This window comes from Mauremys reevesii, linkage group 1, assembly GCF_016161935.1.
Source record: "Mauremys reevesii isolate NIE-2019 linkage group 1, ASM1616193v1, whole genome shotgun sequence".
NCBI lineage: Eukaryota > Metazoa > Chordata > Testudines > Geoemydidae > Mauremys > Mauremys reevesii.
This window is the reverse complement of record NC_052623.1, coordinates 274813176-274838687: the sequence shown is the minus strand read 5'-3', so window position 1 is coordinate 274838687 and position 25512 is coordinate 274813176. Positions and strand designations below refer to the sequence as shown.

Sequence of the window (25512 nt, the reverse complement as noted above, 5' to 3'; positions counted from 1 at the left end):
ATACTGAACAAAGCTGTAATGTATAATGACAGTGGGTGCCCTCTAGAGAATAAAGGAGCTAACAAAACACAAACTAGCATTCTGTCCATTCTGAGGGGTTTGGTTTGGTTTGGTTTATGCAGTGACAAAGGTTTTATAGGAGACTTTATATGTAGCGCAGCCAGAACAGAATGTGTTCATCACCTCACAGGATCAGGCCCTGACTATATATGTAATATGGATTTATTTTATTTTTTAAAGGCAGTGAAACTGAAGTGCTCCTGGTCACCTTTCCAACATTTCTGTAGAATCCCCGATAAGGAGAAAGGAGCTATGTTGGACCTGGCTGGATTGGGCCCTTAGTTTTTATACTTCACGTTGGGTCAATGCATTTTTAAATAATTTGAGACTTTTTGCTGCATTGTTCACAATTTCTTGTGCATCTTCATTTGAGCGCAGAAAATCTGAGTACATAATTTTTCTAGCTAAATTAATCAACGCTAAACTGCAGTCATTTTGGTGACGTAGGAAATGGAATGTATAGCCATTTGGTGTTGATTAAGCCAGTATGTGCAGAAGCCAGGTTCTCTCAAGTGACTGGTGAATTTGGCTGCCTTGAATTTTGGACGTCCAACCTGAGATACCTTAATGGAGCCTGATTTTCAGACAGTGCTGATCCCTTAGCCCTACAATTCAGGCCCCTTTAAGGAGCCACACGGGCACCAAAAAACCTGAGGATTTTGAAAATCTTGGGCAAAAATTCAAGCAGCGTTCTCCCATCTGTTTGCAGCATCAGAGTACTTAATTACTGAATTCTGACTTAGAATGGTCCAGTCCTTTTCTTAGACCCTAATACAGTCCTTAGTGTTCCAGTGACTAGTTTACTACCCCTTATTCAGTGTGACATCTCATTATGGTCCCAGTTCAGCAAAGCACTTAGCGTGTACTTAACATTAAGCATGTGAGTAATCCCATCCGTGTTCTTCAGCATGTGCTGAAGTCCCATTGATTTGAACGGGCATTGTTAGTGAAGCCACACTGAGCGACACCAGCTGAGAATCTGACCCTTCCTCTCCATTATATTGACATACATTATTGTAGAGAGAACAAGTCTGAATTGTTGGAGGGTGGAGTAGAGGAGTAAGATGGCACTGTCTGGAGTCATTTAATGATTTCTTTCCATTTGATAGGTTTGAACTGAAGATAACATTTTTGTTGTGGATTTTGTTTTGTAGGTTTCTGATAAAAATGAACTCTTCAATTTAATGTTTCTTGACCTGGGAGAGCACCCAGAAAAAGTAGAAGGCGTGGGACAACTACTCTTTGAGATGGTCAAGGGAGTTAGGAACATGTTTCACTCCTGTGCAGGGAAGGTAAATAGCCTGAGCATATAAACCAAGTGGAAAATGACAAAGTTTTAAAGTACCTAATACAGGACATTGCTATAATAGGGCCTGATATCGCACTCCTTGAAGGCAACAGGTATCTTTCTGTTTGCTTCAGTGGATTTTGGATGTAAATTGTGCTGTTTATTGTAAGGTAATACATGTAATGATCTCTCTTTAAAGGTGGCTTTTCAAGTTTTTGCTTTTAGTAATTCCTGAGCAATATTTTTGTGTTTTGAAATGATTGCATTGGGTGATCATGTGTATTTCTGTGGATTTATTTAGAGGCTATAAAACAATTTTGGATTTAAATATTAACTTCAGTATTGGGCAAAAAAAAGATAATTTTATAGGTGATTGAAATCCCTATAATATTTTAAAAAAGCCATCACATTGTCATTGTTTAAAAAAATTCTAAAGCTAAAGGGTTTTAGAATTTTTTGGTCTCTTTTCTAAGCATGAAGACACAACTGGCCTTTTCCTTCCACAGGCTATAAAGTTCATTCTGCTAAAGCTGGGGCCCATTACCGAGATTGAAGCTAAACTCCCGTGGATTATTGTTGGAGAAGCTTTCAAGCATATGGTAAAATCGGCTGCAGTGCATATCTACAAGGAGCATTTTGAGGTTCTTTTCAAATGTTTGGAAGTAAGTTTTCATTGCCAAGAAGCTGAAAAAAAGATCCTCCCCGCCCCAATAACATTTTGTGTGTGCTAAGGGAATGGTGTGTAGTGTGTGTGTTTTCTGCAGTGGGAACATTAAAATAAATGTTGCACTAAGGAGGAAAGCCTGGCCTTTCATCTGTGGGGAAAGAGGGCCTGATGGTTGTTGAACTGGTGTAGTTATGCTGTGCAGTTTGGGCTGGGATTTGGGGAGGGTAACCACTGCTTTCCTGCCATGGTTTTAGCGGCCAGTGAAAATCCTTCTCATCCTCTCTTCCCCCCAGGCCAGTATAATAGCAATTCTTCGCCTTTTGCTATTAGGCGTAGTTTTATGTAATTAGTTCTTTTGCATTCCCTGGACTAGATTCTGATCTCACACTAGTATACAACAAGGGTGAAGTCATGGTCCCATTGAAATCAATTGCAAAACTCCCACTGACTTCAATAGGACCATGATTTCACCACAGGAGTCAGTGGAGTTACTGAGATCAGTTGTGGTCAGAATGTGGCTCCAAGATTAACGTAAAGCTAAGCACAAGGTATTTGTCTCTTCTGTTTTTTTTCTATGCAATCTGTAAGCCTTCTTTGCAGGAGCACTTCACCTTGCAAGACATTTGTTTTTCCATCCAAGAGATGTGACATGTTCATTATTGGAACCATTTAGCTACATTTTTCCTTTCCTGGAAAGGTTAATTTGTTGGATCAGAATAAGAAAGCTGGCAATAGTTTATCAGGCCAGTGGAACGTGCAGTTACCAGAATTGCTTCAGCTTAGCGTTATCCATGACAGGATCTGATCATTCATGTGAAACTGTCTCTTGCAGGAATCAGTGTTAGAATTGCAGGAGAAAATAACGAAGGCCAACTGTTGCGAAAGCTCAGAACAGATTGAAAGGATATTGCAAGTGTATTTGATCCTAGCAGAACATGCAAATGGGTCCAAAATCTCTCAACCTGAAGCAGTTTGTAAGGTGGGTCAGACCATCCTTTTGGCTACTGTGCACACAGGTGGAGGGTGGGAATCCAGAGCATGTGCAGTATGCTTACCTGTTTTCTTTGCTTGTTGGGTGTGTGCTGAGGTCTAGAAGTTGGGTCAGGGGAAAGTCAGCTTGGCAACCTTTAGGAGCCACCCCAGCAAATCTATGGGAATTCCCCTATGTAATATAATGATGACTCTGTCATCATGATCTTATGGGTGTCCTTCTTTAAATGAATCCTCCACTGAGAGCGGGGGAGGAGGAGAAGTGGTCACGGACAATTGCTGCTGGGGACCATGTGATGAGGGTATGATTCCTGAAAGAACTGTGCTGCTGTGGAGAAGGCAGCAGCCTGAGCAGCTGTGAAAGAGCATTTCCACGGGGGTCCTCATCCCCTCTGGCATGGCTGGGATGAGTCATTGTCCTGCAGTGCATGTGACATTGCCTTTCTCTCTCTCTCTCATTCCTCAGACGTTAGCAAAAATGTTACAAACACCTGACCTCTCGGTGCCTTGCTGTAAGACCCTGCTTAAAACGATTTCTGTTTTGCTGCTTTCTGAGAATGTTTTCCTGCCAGATGCTGTGACCAAGGAAATGATTGAGAAGGTAATGCAGTTCATTTTGCAACTGAAGAACCACGGATCAGTCTCTCTTGAATGAGTTGATTGCCACACACAGCACTTATGTTCTAGGAAATGTGTTACTCAGGGCTACTCTCTTCCTTTTTGTGCAGACAAAGTACAAGCCAATCCCTGCCTCAGCATATGGTGAATTTAGGGGCTGATCCAAAACCCAAGTCTGTTGTTTTTGTATGATAGTAGTGCCTAGAAGTCCCATTATGCCAGGCCCTGTACAAACACACTCTGAGCAACAGTCCCTGTCTAAGCAGACAAGGAGCGGGAAAGGAAATGGAAGCAAAGTGATTTGCCCAGGGTTGTACAGTGGTAGAGCTGGGATTAGAGCCCAGGTCCCCTGACTCCAAGTCTAGTGACGTGTCCAGTAGACTGTGCTGCTTCTTGACCTCAGGGACCTTTTTATCAGGCCCTTTGGCAAGCCTGGCAGTATTTTCTAAAGCAGGTTACGGGTATATTTTAACACCATGGCTGCTGCCGCTGGACCCAAACACAAAGCTGCTTTGCTAGTGTTTGCTTATTTTTAACCTGTTCTGTTGATCGAGGTGTATGTGAGATGGCAGTATTTATTTTTGACATTTCAGTTTTCATGTGTTACTGTACATATTTATAATATAATTAATATGGGCAACTAGTTGTGCTGTAGGAAAAATAGATTTGCAGAGCTAAACGAAGCAATGGAGGTACATCTCTTGTATTTCTTGCAAAGGATGAAACCAAAAAATTTTTTCACAATAATGAAATAAGGCTGGAGGAGTTATTAAGTCTGTCTGGTCTTTAGTGTTGATCTCTGGCTTAGTAGTATTAATTCTCTGCTTATCTCTCATCTATGTGAGTAATCCCATTAAACTCTATGGGGGTGCTCATGTACATTGGAGTTACCCATGTGTGTAAGTGTTTACAGGGTCAGGAGGGGGGTAGGTTTTTATATGTAACTCCTTTCAGCACTAAGAAACACTGTGTGCACTGGAGGAACGTACCTCGTGTGTCTTGAATCTCTTCATGAACAAATAAAGCGCTTGTTGCTTATATGCCCCTTCTAACTCTTCATTTGCATTTGACAGGCATTTGGAAGTGGGTTTGAAAGGCGCCTCCTTTTGGATTTCTCCAAAACAGTGTTTTCAATGAATCAGTTTGAGCGGGTAGGTGAAGTTTTCATTCATTTATTTATTTTGTAGTCAGATGAGCAATGGAGGAGTTGTGTTTCTGGGTGAGGAAAATGAGTCTGATGGAGAGTTGTTTTGACTGGTGACCATAGAAATGCCATTACACTTGGCAAATTCATAATATATCTGTTTCCTACGATGAGTCATGTTTATCTGACATATATTTGAACTGTCCATCTGCTGTGTCTTCGATGTGACCTGATGGGAGTGAAAGGGGCTGTTAGTCAATATCAAAAGAATGAAAATAGCAGTGCAAAAAATGTCTTGTCTTTACAATTTCATAGATTTTTAAGAATCAGAAGGGACCATTGTAGTTATCTAATTTGAACTCCCACATAACACAGCTCAGGGGATTCCTGCTGGGTTACTTAAGAGGCAGACATGGTCCAGGAGTCAAGGAGATGTCAGTGGTCTGTAGTTAGTGTGTTGCAGCTTTGCATCTGACAGGGGCTGAATGCCCATTGTGGCTGAACACCTTCAATCCCTATCCCCCAACACACGCTCACCAATATCTTGTCTCTGGTATTAGTGACTTTTTCATGGTAGATTGGTTAACAGGGGATGTGCCTCAATGGAGGTATCAGTAGTCTGGGGATTTCAGGGTGTCTCTTTCACCTCTTCCCAGATCCTTTTTACACACATAGCACAGCCCAGAGAGAGATGGGAAAATTGCCAGGAGTGTACAGAGAGGCTCTCGGTTTAAGCCAGTCCCCCTTTTGAATGTGTAAAAGACAGTAAATGGGGAGGATAAAAGAGGGTTCCTACCATAACGAGTCACAGCTCCTCCAAAAGCTGCTGGCCAAGTTCCTCAGCTTGAGGTCTGGTCTCTGATACAATGATTCAGAAGCAGAAGCAGTGAAGGGGGCAGCAGATCTCTGTGTTGATGGAAGGAAAGTTGGGAGAGGGAACAAGTGTGAAGACGTGGGGTTGGGATTTGTATGGAAGTGGGGGAGGGGGATGAATTTCTGTGTGGGGGTGGTGAAGGCTGAAATGGAGAACCAGGGATGTCTAGTGGGTGGGGCCTGAGCATGGTGGCCCAGGGCTCTGAGGAAAGGCATGGAGTTGAGGGAAGCAGGTTCTCTGCATGCTGTGGGGGGCTGTTCTTGGGGATCCTCAGCTCTGTCGGGAGCCTGGAGTTGGGATAGGCCAGGGTCTTTTTGTCAAATCACTGGCTCCTCAAGGTCTCCCTGGTACTGATGTCTCATGTCTTGGTGATCTGATGCATCAGGACTGGAGGAAACCTCGGTACCGCAACAGCTCATCCCAAAGAGCTTGGCTTCCCTGGCACCAGTGTCTCGGATCCCTGATTTGCTTGGTCAGAATTGGAGAGGCATGTTAAATCTCGATTTCTTTTTCCTTTCAGCATTTTCTTCCGTGCTTTCTAGAGTACATTGAGGACTGCTTCTCTGAAGAAGATGTTCTAGCTAGGGATGAGGCCATGGCAATTTTGGCTAAACTCATTCTGGAGAAAGCAGAACCTCCCACTGTTGGCTCAATGGCTTTTGAAAAATATCCCCTTGTTTTTACAGAACCACCGATAGGGTAAGTCTCCTCACGCTCCACAGACACTGTTACCTCAGAGCTGTCTTTTGAAAGGTTTGGAATGTAGTGTTGCTAAGCAGATTGACGATGGCGTCAGAACTGCCACTTCACCTAGTGTTCACTCTTTCTTTGAGGACTTGGAATAATCTCTGCAGAGCTTGGCATTTAAATACTTGCTCCGTTTCGGTCACAGAAGGGGTGAATATTTGTCCCTTGTGTAGGATTTTGTCTCATCTCAAAACAACACAGAAATACTTTTGCTTCCTAGCATTCTTTGTTCCTGAGAATATGGACATCAGGGGCAAAAGAACAGGAAGAAGCAAATCAAATTGTATCTGATTGTATCTCTCTCTCTTCAGCTTGTCTTTCAAATGTCACATAGTCTTTTAAACTTTAAGCTCTTTGGGCTTAGGACCATGTCTTCCAAAACATTTTGTTCAGCACAGGCGGGTCCCCATCCCGATTTGGATGTCTGGGTGGCACTGCAATATAAATACCCAAAAATGATTAGGAAGGAACAGCAGCAGCAGTCACAATAAATATTCTGCTGGGATGAATTCCACGTGCTCCTACAGTCTAATTTTGTTTTAATCACGTTTCCATTTAGATGGTATCCAAGTGTAAGCAGGATTCTCCCAATCGGGAGCTATTTTTGTACAATTCATCATTTCTCATAATAAATCTGCAGGGGAGCGCTGATTTTTACCTGTGGAGAGAGGAGGGAATTATTCCCCTTCTACACCCCCAAGCTTCATTTCCCTGACATTTCATACACATTTCTTCTTCTCTGCAGTAATAGTGAACTCCATCTCCATTGGCCTTTGTGGTTATTAAGGATTCAGTTATGAGTACGCTCCCCTTCGCAGGCCACCCACATCACGGATGATCAAAGAGGGGGCAAGAGGAGAGCACCACCCACTGGGTCACAACACTACTTCCTTGTCTGGTGCAGATTGGAGGGAAGAACCAAGGGTCCCCAGCCTCCCCGTCCCAATGCACTTACCAGTACAGCTGAGTCAGCAACCTAGGGGAAGTAATTTGCACCAGAAAACAGGCTGCTGCAGTCACATACTCCCCATGGAGCAAGGAGGAGGTCGTCAGTTTAGTCCTAGCTCTGCACCTGGGATAACACAGCTACATACTGCTATCCAATCGGGGCAAATGGCAGGGCCCTTGGGTATCAAAAGGAAAACTTTCCTTATGACTAACTTCATCTTGGGCGTTAGATTGATTTGTAGCCTACTGCAAATTCAGATGTAGGTGCAGTTGTTTTGGAGGAAAGTCGGTTTATTTTCCAGGAGCTGGATCAGTTTGCTTGTGAACCACTTGCAGGTCTGACAGCTGTGTTGGAAGTGTGGAGGAATCCCTTTAATGAACACAGAGCAGTATCAAGAAAGACACCATTCTTTTATACACCGCTACCTCGATATAACACGAATTTGGATATAACGTGGTAAAGCAGTTCTCCTCGGGTGGGGGGCTGCGCACTCCGGTGGATCAAAGCAAGTTCAATATTATGCGGTTTCACCTATAACGCGGTAAGATTTTTTGGCTCCCAAGGACATCGTTATATTGAGGTAGAGGTGTACTTGAAAATCAATGGAATAACAAGAGTACAGGAACAGATTCTGCTGGACCTCTGAATGCTGAGATGTAACCTTTTATGGAGCATTTTCTGCTTTCCACGTTAGAAATGACTGTGTGGAAATAGTGAAGATCCCATCAAAAAGTGTACTATCCAAGTCAATGAGAAGCTTAGCCTTTTCTTAAAAGGAACCAACTTAATTTTAAATGTCATAGGAAGAAAGGTTCAACTGCTGCTGTTAAACTCGGTTACTGATTAAGCTTGATTTTATTTTTAGATCCAACACAAGACAGAAGATGCGTAAGAGAAATGGAGAAAGGAAACAAATGCTAGTGTTAGATCATATTCTGTCTCTAATCCACTTACCAGAAAATGAAGACGTTATTGATCTTTCACACCCCTGGGCTGCCCTTGTTGTACTTCCGCATGTTAGGTGAGGATGCTAACCATTCTGTTACTGTTGCTTGTATCTGAATAGTAATGCTACTTTGCTCATGTCTGATGTTTTTCACATAGCGCTCTCCATTCAAAGTGTTTGCAAAGGAAAAGGAAAGTATCGTTACCCCCATTGTACAGATGGGGAAACTGAGGCACAGAGCCATGATGAGACTTGCCCATGGTTGCCCAGCAGCTCAGTGGCAGAGTTGGTAACAAAATGCAGGTTTCCTGCTTTCCTGTTCCAAAGGTCACATTTGCTGGCATGAAATGGAGCCCTTAGAATTTTGTTGTTTCAGTCCCTAGGAGGAGAGCATGCTCAGTGCAATGACATTTTGTTGAAGAAAGGCTTAGAACGTAATCATTAGTGATATGATTTAGGTTGTGAAGTTGACTTAGCAAAATAGTTTACTAATAATCAATTTGTTTGAAATCTATATTTAACGTAAGAGAAATATGAGAGAGAACCCAATGTTATTGAGTGTCTGACTTTAACAAAGAAATAAACATTTGTACCTTTATTTTTGGCAGACCAATAGACAAAGAAAAAATCCTGCTACCAGTTACAAGTTTTATAGAATCTCTCTTCCTGGCTATTGACAGAGGAAAGCTCTGCAAAGGTCAGTTACAGTCATCTCTTGTTCATTAACTTTTTACTGGCACATAAAAAGACATAACTCTGCAATTATACTAGAGACACAAGACATAACAATGAATAATAACTGCATTGTATCCCGATTTAATAAGCAGCACAATGGAACATGAAAGGCAAGATGGAACAAATAACATGCAGGAAATAATATACCAAATGCCATCAATAGTAATAATGGAACGGTGAAGTAAATGTCATGCCAGGGATACGTAATTGGACAAGAAGCCCACAAAAGTATAGACTCAAAATCTGACTGACCAAGATGTTTAGAAAGATAGAATTTGAGAGACAGATTGTGAAGAAAAGGAAGAGAGAGTAAAAGAAATGGAAACTAAACCAAGCTGGGTTATCAAAGTCAAGCTTATAGCAAAAAGATAGTGATACATTTTTACATGGGTTCTTTGACTACATTGTTCACAATCTTTGGCTCCAGGTCTGGAATTTTCCTCTCAACATCCTGGGTCTTGACAGTAATTTTAAAACTAAATTGCTTGCCTACATGTACAGCTTCACATATTAACAAATTGGTAGCCCTCTCTATAACCATTGCCCAGAGAAATGTTATGATTTAATTGGAAATATGCATCAAAATTATAACACAGAGTGGCTTAAAAAATTCAACTTCTTAGAGAAGTATGAAAAAGTATCCAAACTTCCCTTAGTAAAGGGCTTTGAGGTCTATGGATGAAAAGGACTATATAAGAGGTAGGGATTCTTATTGGCTATTAAATCCATTATAATTACTATCAATCTGCATAGAAATGTCCAAAGTAGTATACCACATTCTGCTTTTCTTCTCTAATATTGCTTAGTCTGTGTCAGGAACAGCCCCTATCCTTCCTAACCTCTTTTTCCTATGTGGCATCCAGCTGTTTTAATCTATTGTAATTTAAGGGGATATGTAAAGCCTGATTCTGCCATCAGTTTCTGTTTGTAAATGGAGAGCTTCCCATTTATTTCAGTAGGGAATTCCATACACAGACTAATGGTAAGAAAGAATCCACAGGTAGCTGGGGAATTAAAGCAAATCAAAATGGGGGAGATTTTCTAAGACATAAGGAGGACTTAGATTCCTCAACTCCCATTCATTTTCAGGGAGAGTTGGGTGTTTAACTGTCCTTTGTGCCATTTTAAGTCTCCCTTGATGTCCCTGGCATAGGGACAGTGACTCTTCTGTAAGGGAAGAAGGAAGGGAGTGAACTCTGTGGCCAATTTAGGAGTGGCATTGACAGGAACAGCGCTTCCCCATTCTTGGCTGAGAGGATTTTGGCTGCAGTTTGGTGTTGATTATGATGAGAGTGGACCTGCGACAGGTAGAAAGTCTCTAACGCTAAAGAAGGGGCTCAGAAAGGAAACTACTTGCAGAGTTATCTTGGTCCCATATATTTTTAATGGGAATTGAGCCTCTGAATCATGTAGATGGGTTTGCAAACCCCACCCTGCATTTCCAAGGTACAAGGATATATGGATGCTTGCACAATTATCGTGTCCCCCCTCCTCACCCCTTTCCTTTCAGTAATGCATTTGACAGCTTTCTGGTTTCCCAAGCACCATTTGTTGAGCAAAATTCTCTGAGACCCACACAGCAGAGTTTAGTGTCAGTACTGTGCTCTCCCCATGTGCCCAGACTTCACATAGACACGAACTGAGCATTCTGCACGCTCAGGGACAGCAGCGTTTCAAGATGGAGATCTGCCATGATAATCAGAGGAGAATTCTACTCTAAACTTTCATTGTGGGTGGTGATAAATGTTGAATTGCTGCAGTTAGCCCACAAATGACATTTGTATTTCTATAGCATGTGAAATTACATTAGAATCCTGTACACTTCTGTGGCACCTCTCATTTGAGGATCCCAAAGCACTTTACAAACAGGAATTCAATGTGAATGAATAACTACAGTTTGTTCCCATTAACTCTGCCCCTAGGAAGCTTGTTTGTGGCCTGTCAAGCTGTGAGCACGCTACTTAGTTTAGCAGAATCTTCTGAAATTCTCCATTTGTTACCTGTGGAACGTGTGAAGAACTTGGTGACGTAAGTGAACTCTTGACTCTCTGGTGTTCCACTTAATGTAGTGAAGAGATAACTTTGCCTTTATTTAAAGGCTATTAAACAAAACAAAGACGCTTGCTTTGTTTGTTTCCTGTTGTCTTACACCAGCATGTTTTTTTCAGGGTTTTAGCCATCTGGGGTAGGGATGTTGTCTGGCACTGCCAGCTTACTGTACTGTATCACGTACGCTTTATAGCCCTATCTCCATAATAACATTCTGTTCCTTTGAATTGTGTGAAAGCTGCAGATTAACTTTTGTTGCTGTTGAATGTGTGAATGCAACAATGCTGATTTTTTTTTCTTGCGGGATTGCAGCCAGGAATCTTGTATTTTGTTTTACTTACAAAGAAAGTAAAGTGAAAATAGTCTCGGCTAAACATAAATATCACATTTTAATTTTTGTTGTGGTCTAGAGGATTCTCCTACAGTATTAGGAGGATTCCATTTCCCCCGTTAGATATTGATTTTAGACATTATTTTGTACTCTCCCGCAGTAAGAGGGAGCACCTCGCTTTTGATGTCCGCATTTTAATAAACACTTATGAAAACTGACTACTCCATTAACCCCCTTCAACTAATAATTAACATATATAATAACTAGGGGCCTACCAAACTTGCAGTTCATTTTGGTCAATTTTATGGTCGTAGGGTTTTAAAAATAGTAAATGTCATTATTTCAACTATTTAAATCTGAAATTTCACAGTGTTGTAATTGTAGGGGTCCTGACCCAAAAAGGAGTTCATAGAATCATAGAATTCAAGATCAGAAGGGACCATTATGATCATCTAGTCTGACCTCCTGCAAGATGCAGGCCACATAAGCCGATCCACCCACTCCTGAACTAATTCTCTCTGCTGTTGAATGCTCCAAATCATGATTTAAAGACTTCTAGTAGCAGATAATCCACCAGCAAGCGACCCCTGCCCCATGCTTCGGAGGAAGGCGAAAATCCTCCAGGGCCACCGCCAATCTACCCTGGAGGAAAATTCCTTCCCGACCCCAAATATGGCGATCAGCTGAACCCCGAGCATGCAGGCAAGACTCTCCAGCCAGACCCTCTGGAAAAAGGCTAACAATATCCTATCATTGACCCTTTGTACTAATTACCATTGTGGCATGTTATTGACCTATTGACTAAACCCGTTATCCTATCATACCGTCCCCTGCATAAACTTATCTAGCTTAATCTTAAAGTCATGGAGGTCCTTCGCCCCCACTGTTTCCCTCGGTAGGCTGTTCCAGAATTGCACTCCTCTGATGGTTAGAAACCTTCGTCTAATTTCAAGCCTAAATTTCCTGACTGACAATTTATATCCGTTTGTCCTCGTGTCCACATTAGCACTGAGCTGAAATAATTCCTCTCCTTCCCTGGTATTTATCCCTCTGATATATTTAAAGAGTGCAATCATATCTCCTCTTATCCTTCTTTTGGTTAAGGAAAACAAACCGAGCTCCTCAAGTCTCCTTTCATACGACAGGCTTTCCATTCCTCGGATCATTCTAGTGGCCCTTCTTTGTACCCGTTCCAGTTTGAATTCATCCTTCTTAAACATGGGAGACCAAAACTGCACACAATACTCCAAATGAGGCCTCACCAACGCCTTATATAACGGGACTAGCACCTCCTTATCTCTACTAGAAATACCTCGCCTAATGCATCCCAAGACCGCATTAGCTTTTTTAGCGGCCACATCACATTGCCTACTCATAGTCATCCTACGATCAACCAGGACTCCTAGGTCCTTCTCCTCCTCTGTTACTTCCAACTGGTGCGTCCCCAGTTTATAACTAAAGTTCTTGTTAGTCATCCCTAAATGTATAACCTTACACTTTTCACTATTGTATTTCATCCTGTTACTAATACTCCAGTTTACAAGGTCATCCAAATCTCCCTGGAGGATATCCCGATCCTTTTCCGAATTGGCAATACCTCCCAACTTTGTGTCATCCGCAAACTTTATCAGCCCACTCCTACTTTTGGTTCCGAGGTCAGCGATAAATAGATTGAATAAAATCGGACCCAAAACCGAACCTTGAGGAACTCCACTGGTAACCCCCCTCCAACCCGACAGATCACCCTTCAATACGACCCTCTGCAGTCTCCCCTTTAACCAGCTCCTTATCCACCTCTGGATTTTCATTTCGATCCCCATCTTTTCCAATTTAACCAGTAATTCCTCATGCGGTACCGAATCAAACACCTTAGTTGATGGGGGGAGGTTCCCAAAGTTATTGTAGAGTGGGTTACGGTACTGCTACCCTTCCTTCTGTGCTGCTGCTGCTGGCGGCAGCGCTGCCTTCAGAGCTGGACAGCTGCAGAGCGGCTGCTATTGGCTGGGAGCCCAACTCTGAAGGCAGCGCTGTCGCCAGTAGCAGCGCAGAAGGAAGGGTGGTATGGTATGGTATTGCCAGCCTTATTTCTGCACTGCTGCTGGCGGGGCGCTGCCTTCAGAGCTGGGCGCCTGACCAACAGCTGCTGCTCTCCAGCCGCCCAGTTCTGGAAGGCAGTGCAGAAGTAAGGGTGACAATACCGTGATCCCCCTAAAATAACTTGTGACCCCCTCCCTCCCCGCAACTCCCTTTTGGGTCAGGACCCCCAATTTGAGCAATGCCGGTCTCTCCCGTGAAATCTGTATGGCCATGAATTTGGTAGGACCCTAATAAAAACTGAGCAATTACAGAAAGTGTTTAAGATCTGTATGATCTCCCAACATAGTTCTCCTAGTCCAGCCAGAGAAAACAAATTGGGACTTGCAGCGTTACTCCCTATATGGGCCCCCATCACCACTGTATCTGAGTGCTTGACAATCATTAATGGATTTTATCCTCACAGCACCCCTGTGCAGGTCCCTGCTCATTCAGGGTCTCTGCATGCACAGGCTTAACCTTCCAGCCACAGAGCTGCAGGTCCAGTTATAGGCAGAGAGGGAAATGAAAGACCCTCACATGTCTCATTTTGCCCTGTGTAATTTAGACCTTACTGGTGTGTCATGTGCTAGCAGAATCCTCATTTGGGGGAAGAGGGTTCCCCCATGAGAGATTTTTTTTTTTTTAATCGTGGTTCACCTTGTACAATAATAAATATTTTGTTTCAGCGCCTTTCCTTCAGACCCATCGGCCTTGCTACTGGCTGATCTCTATTATACGAGGTTGGCTTTGTGTGGTTGCCAGGATCCTCTTTCCCATGAGAACTTAATGGATTTGTTTGATAAACTGAAAACAAACATTTCCTCCAGCATCTCCAAGGTAATCTTCTTTTCTAACAGTTTCCAATATGTGCAAGATGATTTGTGTTTTAGTGGAAAAATGAATTCTTAACTAGCGGCATTTGAAATAAGCTGCATAAGGAAGGCCTAAAGGTGAAATGTGCAATTATGTGCAAGAGTCAATGCCCTTCATCTCTTTAAAATTGTGCCATTTTCAATGGCCTTTCACCGTTTGCAGTACGCCTCTAAAACATGCTTTCACTTTTAATAGGTCCGACTCTTGACAATAAGGATTTTAAGTCATTTTGAGGCTCAGCTTCCTACATCAACCAAGGTAGTATTACAATTGCTGCTTTAACATTTCAAAACCATGGGGGTGTTGTTTTTAATATAAGCGGTTTTCTTGACACTGACTTTATTTGCCAGTTACACATGCTAGTCTCTGTTCTTTAGCTAAAGTGGGCTCCCTTGATACTTGTTTGTTTTTTCAGACTGTAACTTTATGGGCCCGATCCTCAGCCGGTGGAAATCTCTGTAGCTCCATCAAGTTCAGTGGAGCTATGCCAGTTTACAGCAGCTGAGGCTCTGCCTTTAAATAGTGAATTATGACAAAACAATTGTCTAGAGGAATCCTCTAACAAAAGGCATTTCACTGGTTTGTTCAGGATGATGGAATAGGAGAGCTTCAGTCCGTGTTTGCCATATTACTTCAAGCTGAACTCGTGCCAGCCACTGTGAATGATTATAGAGAAAAACTTCTTCATTTAAGGAAACTGAGGCATGATATGGTGCAGTCTGCAGTACCAGATGGACCTTTACATGAGGTGAGAAGTTACTGCCGAAAGGTACAATGGATTGTTTCCTTTTTATAAGGCAAGAAAATGTAGCATTTTACTTCATCATTAATTTTTTCAGTGACTTGTGAAGGCTTCAGTAAACGCAGGCTGGAAAGAAACTAATCATTGTGAGTGAGTTAGGAGCTCAACTTTCATTACTAGTCACTGGGACTTTGCTGCTCCCGACTCCCTTTAGTTTGCAGCACCAGAGCTCAAAGACGTGGGGCTTTCCCCTGAAGATTAATGGTGAGCAAGGTGGAAAGACATCAGCATCCCGAACAAACACCTCATCAAGCACCCAACCAAAGAACCATGCGGGTTTTCGCTCCCATGGAAAATATGGTTCACTTTAAATCACATCTGCACATTGCATGGTATTACGCGCCTGCCTTCTCCATAGGTGGGGACATACAAACTTCTGTCGGTATAACTACATCGCTCTGGTGTGGAAAATCCACACCCCTGAGTGACGTAGTTATACTGACATGACCCCCTAGTGTAGATAGTGCTGCGTTGATGGGAGAAGCCCTCCTGTCGCCATAACTACCACCTCTTGGGAGTTGGAGACGCTCTCCCGTCGGCATAGGTAGCATATTCATTAAGATCTGCAGCGCTGTAAGTGTAGACAAGCCCTCAGACACAGTCCTATTTGTGACTGCCAAAAACAGATGTCAAACTATAGAATAGTGCCCAAAACCACCATATTCCAGTGGTATCTCTGCTATCCACTCCACATCACTGGAAGCAATCAATTGGATTGCCAGCCTAGGCTTGGACATCTGACATTGCTGTTTTTAAGCCACACAAAAGAAGACAACAACTTGAGTGCTTTTGAACGTCCCACCTGAGCAATGGTCTCTCTAGCCCGGTATCCTTTCTCCACCAATGGCCAGTGCTCGATGCTTCAGAGGAAAGTATAAGGTGCCGTAATGCATTTAAATGTGCAGTGTTGCACTAAGTTGGGAAATACCTTTGGCTCCAGTTGGTGATCAGCATGTCTTGTTGTTGGGTGTTTTTATCCTGAACTGACTAAACTATATTTGCCTCAATATCTAGCAGGGGCAGAAACCGAAAAAAAGTGATGGTATTTCGATAAACATTCTAAACACTCCTGTAAAGAGTAGTGACAGGAAAGCAGGTGGAGGTGATGCGAAGGGCTGGGATGAGCTGTTAGCAAATTACCCCCTGACCTGGCAACAAACTCTGTGTCATTGGACCTTGGTGTAGCTCTGCACGGGCTCAGGGGTCTGCCTACTTGGAGCTCATTGCAGGATTGAGGCCTTATAGATTGCAGGGACATCCCTCTATAGCTGCTGAATCTGACCGTGCTGCCGAGCTGCTGTGGGCTTCACACTGTCAAGGCTGCTACGATCAGGATTTTTCCTCTACTAGCTAAATATTAACTTATTACTACTGATACTTAAGTGCTTTTCTAACGTGCCTTATTGAGTTGTAAACTCCTTGGGGCAGGGATTGTGTGTGTGTCTATATGTCACTTAGCTCAGTGAGGAGCTGCATCCAGATGGGGCCCTGAGTCTAATGCAACGTAAGCTCTTCAGGGCAGGGAATACTCTCCTTGTTTCTGTGTTGTATAGAGCCTAGCACGATGTGGCATTGGCACTACCAGAGTACAAATAATAATCGAAATGTCTTAATTATGGGTGTTGATTCTGAGAGATTTTAACTTAACTTTATTGCTTTTTCTTGCAGTTCATCAATCAGTGAAGCTGTTTTTGTACTTACTTTGAATATCATTGTTAGCTTTTTAAAACGAAGTTTTCTTGTGTGTCACTGTAGGTGCCTCTTCAGTATTTACTGGGAATGCTCTATATTAACTTCAGCCCTCTCTGGGATCCCGTTGTTGAGCTCATAACGTAAGTATGTGCTAGTGGATGGTGGGAGCCTCAATTGTGTTCTTGCAGCTGCCCCTGGGCCTTTAAAAAAAACTAAATAAAAATGTGTCGCATCCCTAAAAATAAATGTAAATACACACAAGCATGACGTACGTTAACATGAGGTACCACAGAAATGCCTCTGATCTGTCAAGTAAATCTTGCTCTTTATAGACTGTTACTTTTTAACTTGTTTTTGTGATGCACAAATATTAAAGACAACTTATAGGCAAAAGTATTGTTAAATTACATCTAGGGTTGGGACGTAATGGTAACAGACTCGAATCCAAGATAGCCAACTCCTGATCTCACACTATTATGACCATCATATGATAGGTGTTATATAAATAATAAATCAGTCCGTCTCTCCTTCCTCCCCTCACTAAGGGCCTGGTGCAAAACCTACTTAAGTCAATGGAAGAGCTCCCGTTGATTTGAATGGGCACTGGATTGAACCCTAAATTTGGAATGTCCGCTGTCAGGGTGAATTGCCTGGCTTGTGACCACTTAGTTTTTTCTCTGTACATTCTGTGATATAATGTGTCATTTTCCCCATCGGAGAAGTGAAATCATGAAAGTGTTAAACTACATCTTCAGTGGGTGAATCCTCGCTGACTCTTTGTGTTGGTTTTAAGTTCTGTGTGATTGCATAGGCAATATTGAAAGACTTGAAAACATCTGTACCAAAGGGTCCCTTTGTATTCACAAGCTGTAACCAGGCTGTTCTGATAACAATGAACCTTTGGGATCTTCAGATGAAGGCAAAGAAATGTTATAGCCGCACACAGCAAATGTCTTGCCTACATACTGAGTAGGGCTGGACACCAAGTCTTTGAACGTACTAGCAGTATAACCGGCTAATATCACATGGCATTTTTTACTTAATTACTGTCTTGTTTATTGTTAGATCTCATGCAAATGAAATGGAGAATAAACAGTTCTGGAAAGTCTATTATGAACACTTGGAGAAAGCGGCTGTCTATGCTGGTAATCCATGTTTTGTAGCTGTTTAGGCACTAACTTAGCTATGGTCCAGGTGGTTCATGAACGGGGCTCTGGCTTTATGCTCTGGTGTGCGCCAAACTAGCAAAAGGGGAAAAATCAGGACATAAGTTTTCCCCCTCCCCTTCTGGCCTCATTTCCCGAGGGAGCGAGCAGAGATCTGTCAGAATTGTTGCCTCCCCGTGGTTTGAGCATTGGCCGGCTAAACCCAGGGTTGTGAGCTCAGTCCTTGAGGGGACCACTTAGGGATCTGGGGCAAAATCAGTACTTGGTCCTGCTAGTGAAGGCAGGGGGCTGGACTCGATGACCTTGCAGGGTCCCTTCCATTTCTATGAGATAGGTATATCTCCATATATTATTATTATTATTATTATTTCTATTTGCCATGAGGTAAATAGGGGCAATCCATGGGTTGCAGAGTCCTAGCATATGGGGCACCAGGCAGTGCTTGCTTTGTGCCTAGACTGGCTCTCCCCATGATGATGAGGGACAGTAGGAGTCTGTGAGGATTTTCAGTAATGTCGAGAATCTTCTTCACCCCCTGTTCAACATGGAATCAGTAGAATTTCTGCCAAATGTATCCCTTTTCCTCGACCCTGTTCTTGAATGTGAATACTGGATTCACTGTATGTCACAAGGACAGCCATTTATTGGGGCTGTGTTTTCTTAAAGTTAGGCCCCTTGCTGAAGTTCTGACACCCCAGGGTACCTTCTAACCTGTGTTGCAGTCAGATCAATATTAAGCAGAATTTGCTGGATAGATGGCAAACATTAATATAAACAGTTGCTGTTATTTATCCCACCACCAGCAATTACTGAATAAACTCTTTGAAGTTTTCTTGCAGTAATGAGGACCGTGGTTTGTTTCCTATATAGAGAGGGAACTGCAAGATGAGCTGAGTGAAGAGCAGGCTGGCACTACAGATGCAGAGAGTGAGAAGATCCGAGAAGGAAACGTGGGAAGCCTGTATCTCGAGCAGCTGAGGTTTAGAACGGATTGCAGTGAGCGGACAGATTACTCAAACTTCCGGTTTCTGCTTTGGAAGGCATTGGCCAAGTTTCCAGACAGAGTGGAGCCCAGGTCAAGGGAGCTTTCCCCACTTCTCTTGAGATTCATTAGGTAGGTGACATGTTCAGCGATGAGACATGTTGCTTGGAAATGTCATAAATGAAGGCAGAGTTACTAGGGTCCCTATAAGACAACTGATGGGTGGTTTGTTTTTTTTTTTAATGGATTTTGTTTCCTGAGACCTCTGAATCCATAGAGTGGTATGATTTTATATTGACGTTGATCCTTCCTTTCTCTTAAACATGGCTCATGCTAGAGAGAGTGGAAAAAATAAAAGCAACCTGAAATGTAAGCTATCAATTGGCTGCTGTGTTGAGCCCCAGTGTACTAATGAGTTCTGGCGACACAGCCTTGCTACTGCTAGGGAGGGTGTAGCTTCAATGGAAGTAAAGTGTCTTGGAAATAGACTTGAAGGTGAGGCTCCTCCTTGTCTCCCCTGTTTGTAAAATGAAAGCATGTAATTTTATTCAGACAGAGACAGGAAAATACCTTTAGTGTATCTAGGGCCTGGTTCGGTGCCCACTAAAATCAGTGGGAGTCTTTCTGGTCACTCCAGCAGGCTGTGAATTAGGCCCTCGCTCTATTTCCCCTGCCAGCCCTTGACTCTTCTTTACAGTGTATTTCCTACAGTGCTTTGTCTAGACTGCTTTTAACGAGAGGGCTTCCACTATGTAATACATCATCGATTCCCACACTTCCTAACTCACATTTTCACACATCCCTGCCAACCTTTTAAAAAAATTCTCCTAGTCTTCTTAGATTCACTTTCTCTTCTTTTTCCTCACCACATTTTTCTGATCTTAGTCCTTCAATTTTTTTTCCTTTCATTGTCTTTTTCCTTTACATTTGCTCACTTCCTTTAATATCTCCGCCATTCACAACAGAAGAAATGCCCATTTGCATGCTGAAATTAACCCCTTTTGGGGATCTTGAACTGTACAGTGTCACGATGCACAACTCTGTGGATAATTGGAACTTCCAGTAGTGAACAGCTTCAAATAAACCTCACCCCAGCAGATACTGTTCTATTGATTGATTTGATTTATTTTTAATATAGCAATGAGTATTACCCAGCAGATTCTCTGGTGGCTCCAACCCAGGATCTTAGAAAGGAAAACAGAGGTGCAGTAGAAGAGGAAGAAAAACCCACTGAAGAGATGCACCAAGCTACCCAGGAGATGGAGAAAGAGGAGGTGGAGAGAATGGCAGAACCAGTGGTTGAAGGGATGCAAAAAAAGAAAACGAGAAGAGCTGCAGCGAAGTGAGTTTTTTGCTTTGTTTGATTGGGCAGGGAGCAAGTGAAATGCAAATGTTAATCATTTGGTGTTTTAAAAGGTTTCGTAGGAATGGGGTGACTCGCTTGGTTATGATCACTGGGCTTATGTGCATCCCTTTCCCCTTCCTTCGTCTCTTCCAGTCTTTCATGAGCTCTTTGGGGGAGGGGATCCTGTCCCCATGCAACACCTAGCACTAGTGGGAGGGGCAGTACCCTAAGACGGGTAATAGGCCATAGCTTTGCATAATTTGAAGCAAAAATGGTGCGGGGTCTAGGAATCCCAGTTTTGGTTGGATATATTCCTGGAGGTTTCATCACTAATCTTTAATTCCTGGAGACTCAGGACAATCCTGCGGGGGTTGGCAACCCTAGCAGGATTCCAAAGTTAGTGTTTGCGGGGGAAATAACTGTTGCCTCCGTGTCTGCTTTTCTTTTAAAGTCAATGGGAGCTGATGGGCATTGCAAATCCATTGTAGGCACCCAATCACGGATTTCAGAGTCTAGCTGTAGACACCCATTTTTTAAAATCTTGGCCCTGATGTCCTTGTTCTGGACAGGTTTTTTTGGTATTTCCTACTATAAATATATGCTATTGTGATGCCATTGTTCAACAATATCAGGTTATTTTGTGAGTAAATTGTCTGTGGCTTGTGTCTTAAAACACAGTTTTGAAACTTCTTGATTATGGCCTTTTTACCCTGCTGCTATCTGTCAAATACACATTTTAGGTGATTCAAATGAACTATTTTTGCCGGTTTGAGAATGACATTTGTAGCAACAAAGAACTTTAAAAATGTCATCTTGCACATTAAGATGCAATGAATTCTAGTCTATATTCTGGCTTAGTTGTAGGTGTTTTATCAGTTCTATTATTTTGTTCTGTTCCCTGAGCTGAGTGGTTCCGATCAGTGAATTAGTAATAATTACAAAAATCAGATTGTCACCAGATTTGAACTTCTGCTTCAAAATGTTCTTGTTCCTAAATGGAAACTTTTAAAATGCTGGTAGCAATAACCAAGGTGTAAAAGGATTACTGGCTAGTTGTTAATGAATTCTTTAGTGAACGCTTTTCCTCTTGACCCTGGACTCCTCATTATACTGTCAGATTTGCACCACTGTAGTTTAGGCTCTCACAAAACGTATATTACAAACTCCTCCTTGAAAATGATGAAAAAATAAGAGCTAAGTGTGATGTGAGAGACTAGTGTGTGCCTGGTGACACGTATTGTGCATCATTAGTCATCATTCAGCGGAGACCATAGTATAGTACTGGCTGTGGAGGGTAGGTAATGGTCACAGCACCTCACTTTGCTGGGGTTAGACAGGACGGAGGAAATTCGAATCACGTGGCAGATTCAGTAGAAATTTTTTGGTGTGAACCTCTGCAGGGAGCTGCTGAATCAGTGTAGACTCTTGCTGTTCTGCACTTGTACCTTTTTGACCAGTCCTGATCATTTTTGGCATGGTTGATTTCCCTTTCCCCAGCAAGTGGAGATGTGGCTGTTCTTGGGTGGTGCAGTTGTTGCTGACACAGTCTCGTCCAGTTTATCCCTACCACTCTTTTGCACTGGTATACATCAAATCCTTCCACTGCCATTTGAGTCTGTTGGTAAATGTAGCCCTACATACTGACATGCAGAAACTCAGAATCTTGGTGCCTTTCTCCTGCCTGTTGGTAATAACACAGGGTGTGTATCTGTTTCATTGTTAAAAGCATGTTTTGTTTTTGTTTCAGGCAGCTAATAGCCCATTTGCAAGTTTTCTCCAAGTTTTCAAATCCACGTGCACTGTATCTGGAATCAAAGTTAAATGAGTTGTACAATCAGGTAATAATACTTAACATTTTTGTATTGCTTAATAAACAAATATATTCCTGTCTTATCTGAACACCAAGCCAAAGGGTCCTTCTTTGTAAAAAGAATGACTGTTGCAGTGCAGGGTACAGCAGTTGTGTCTTAAAGGGACACCATCAACTTGAATATCACCATCTGAAAATTTTTGCACTGTGTTAAAAGTGACTCCTAACATTACCATAACTCAGCAGTTCTTGACCTTTTCTGTATTGTAGCCCCATGGTACAAAGGAAAGTTTCAGGATCCCCTTTCTATCTAATTTTCTAAGCCTTGGTCTACATCTAAATTTCAGATTGACCTAGCAATGTCGCTCAGGGGTGTGAGACATTCACACTCTTTGAGTGCTGTAGTTAAGCCAGCCTCACTGCCTCTAGGGGAGGTGGATTACCTGCATTGACAGGAAAATCTCTCCCATCCTCAGTGGATGCTACAGTGGCACAGCTGTGCCGCTGTAGCGCCTGTAGTGTACACATGCCCTGACAAACTATGCCAGATAGCTGAGAGAGATTGGAGAGAAAAATACCTTTCTCTTTATTTTTCCGTTTCTTCACTTTTGTTGTTTGATGGTGTGGGTCCTTCGCTAGGCTCTGCATAGAGGTTTTATCCGTAACAGCAGGCTGCAAAGCTGAAACTGAATGTAAACAGGCAGCAAGCGGTAGCCAGAGGTGTTAAGAGAGAGAAAAGAGAGGGAGCATGTGTGGCTTGTCTCTGCCTAAAAGTCCCCTTCTAAACATAAATGGGGAGAAAGGGGAAAAAGTAATTTTTAAGGGAAATTATAAATTCAGGATATGCTATTTAAAGGGTGTTCCCTCCGGAAACCGGACTGAGTTTATCAGCTTGAATTTTGTGGAAATAAGTCCCTGTAAAAAGTGTTCTGCAAAAGGAATCGCCAAAATCTTGTCTCTAACAACACGTGTTGAATGACCATCCATGAGACATGAACTTAACTTTGATCATTCAAGATCATTCACACATCCTTTGGCATATACCAGCTAACCATTCATTCTGGGTTACTGCTTTAGCTCCCCAGTGTTCAGCCTGTCTCAGATCACCAGCTTCTGCTCTAATGGAATGCTTCAGCATTCATTGTACTCCTGTAAACCTCTGCACTTTGCTTAGGAAAAAACTGCTCTTTGTGGGTTCGATTGCTCATCTATGATTTTTTTTAGGAAAATATTGGCCAGATTTGTAAATTTTAAAAACATTTTATTTAACCAACATTTTTAAAGAGTGCAGAACAACCCAGTATGGCAAAACAGCCATTTACCTGGTCTGCTATTTGTTAGCTCTGTGCTGTAGCACAACTGCTGGATTGATACCTTGCCTTCAGAATGCTGGGGTGTTACAACAGATCACAGTTCTGTTTACCATGAAATTGAAGAACTAGGTGGGGGAAAGGTGAGGTTTTTGGTAATGTTCCATATTCCTCTTCACCTGGCCACTGGGGGCATTCACCCCTTAATGCTATTGTTGATGGGGTTTTGATTATTCCTCTTGTATTTCTCTTTTTAACAAATCTAATGTTCTATGTGCGTTTTCGTAATTTGGATGTATGTGGCGCAAACGTTGTGGAATGGTTTGGCTGATCCATTATTTTACCTAGTGTGACACAAATACAATGCTGGTCCAAAAGTGATCTTGCAAAAGACACTCTGTAACTTGTTAAAACACAAGTTGATGATTGTGTTGTTTAATTGCTGTACCCATCAAATGGGCGTTGGAACAATTTGTGTAGTGGGGGTGCTGAGAGCCATTGAACCAAACTGTAAACCCTGGATCTGATGGAAACCACTTCAAGTCCGGGGGTGCGGCAACAGCCCAGCACCTCTAGTTCCAGCAGCTGTGCCATCAATGATGTCCTGGATTTTTGTTTTTGTTTTTTCTTTTTAAAAACAAGTAACTATTGTGTTCTGTAATTATCTCTCTTGAATGAATAGTGATAGGAAATATTTGCTGCATGGTGACTTTTAAATGACTGTTCTAAAATGAAATTCCCTTTATTGTGGATCCCTTTAGGTTAGATAATTACTCTCCCCCCCCCCATTTAAGGGCTGAATTCTCTCTTGAGCAAATCATCTTGATATAGTGGTATAAGGAGAAGTGTGTGTATTATTTGGGCTTTCTCCTAATTTTCTTTTCTTGTAAAATGTTACCTTCAGCTGTTGTCCCATCAAGACCAGAATGTGCAAAAAGTAGCCCTTGACTGCATCATGACTTACAAGCATCCGCACCTACTGCCATACAAGTAAGAGCTTTAAAATTCTTCCAGCACAGATCAATGATGAGGTATCACATCAAACATATATTTATGATATTTGGCATCATCTGCTAATAAGAGAAATAGCCACAACTTTCTGAACCCAAGAAAAATTAATATTCCTATTCCAAATCTGAATTTGGAAATGGACAGAATTAAAAAAAGCTTCTCGTATTTATATTTAAATTAAAATCGAAAAAGCTTTTATAGACTATAAAGAAGAAAATAGGTTTTCACTTACATGCCATTGTGCCTGAGATCTAGATACAGTCACAGAAGGTAACCTGGACTAGTCTTGAAAAGCAGATATCTGAGAAGAGGAATTTGCTGTTTTGTTTTAGAGAAGGCAGAGGAGTGCAGCAGGGTCATGTTCATTCAGAAATGGAAAAACTGAAATCTTTTATCTATCAGATTTGAACTCTTTCTCAAAACAAACCAAACCTTTTTCCTCATCCAGACCCACCATGGTATGTAGTGGTCAATTGTGTTCGTTTCAGTAAAGGATTTTTGTAGTTCTTTATAACCGTTAGGTCAAACTGTCAGCACAGCACTCTATGATAGCCTTTACAGAACCCTGTATGAAAAGTAGCGGTCTGTGTAATGAAGTTGAGCTAGTTGATTTACTTACCCCTTTGTTACAAGGGTAAGGATGTGATCCTTTAATAAATTGCACAGCGATTTTTTTTTTAAATAACTGTGTTTAATACTTGCAGAGAGAACTTGCAAAGGTTACTGGAAGATAAGAGCTTTAAAGAAGAAATAGTTCATTTCAGCATATCCGAAGAGAACACTATAGTTAAAATGCAACACCGACCAGATCTTGTTCCTGTTCTTATGAGGTGTGTGGGTGAAACACTGCATAAACTCTGCATATTAAAATAAAACGATGGCTATAGAAGAAACATAATGCAGCTTCTGGCTGATATTTTAAAGAGACGTTACAAACGTATGGCTCTCACAGCAACTAAGGCCTCCTCATTCATTAATGTACATGGTATTCTCATGTGTGTGTGTAGTATTGTTGAATGCATTAGTTAAGCTCATGTTTTCCAAAAA

General features: G+C 42.1%; 1 protein-coding gene across 1 annotated transcript in view; it reads left to right on the top strand.

Annotated features, from left to right (window-relative positions):
• UTP20 (UTP20 small subunit processome component) overlaps positions 1-25512 on the top strand; it is an 81393-nt gene that overhangs the window by 5752 nt on the left and 50129 nt on the right. Inside the window, exons 7-25 of the mRNA XM_039494378.1 lie at positions 1215-1352; positions 1855-2010; positions 2848-2994; positions 3472-3606; positions 4697-4774; positions 6162-6340; positions 8203-8358; positions 8892-8980; positions 10941-11046; positions 14161-14311; positions 14543-14605; positions 14937-15095; positions 16905-16981; positions 17907-17986; positions 18878-19121; positions 20128-20331; positions 22082-22172; positions 24359-24444; positions 25170-25295. Of these exons, the coding sequence (XP_039350312.1) occupies positions 1215-1352; positions 1855-2010; positions 2848-2994; positions 3472-3606; positions 4697-4774; positions 6162-6340; positions 8203-8358; positions 8892-8980; positions 10941-11046; positions 14161-14311; positions 14543-14605; positions 14937-15095; positions 16905-16981; positions 17907-17986; positions 18878-19121; positions 20128-20331; positions 22082-22172; positions 24359-24444; positions 25170-25295 (2465 nt within the window). The remainder of the gene's footprint in view (positions 1-1214; positions 1353-1854; positions 2011-2847; positions 2995-3471; positions 3607-4696; positions 4775-6161; positions 6341-8202; positions 8359-8891; positions 8981-10940; positions 11047-14160; positions 14312-14542; positions 14606-14936; positions 15096-16904; positions 16982-17906; positions 17987-18877; positions 19122-20127; positions 20332-22081; positions 22173-24358; positions 24445-25169; positions 25296-25512) is intronic.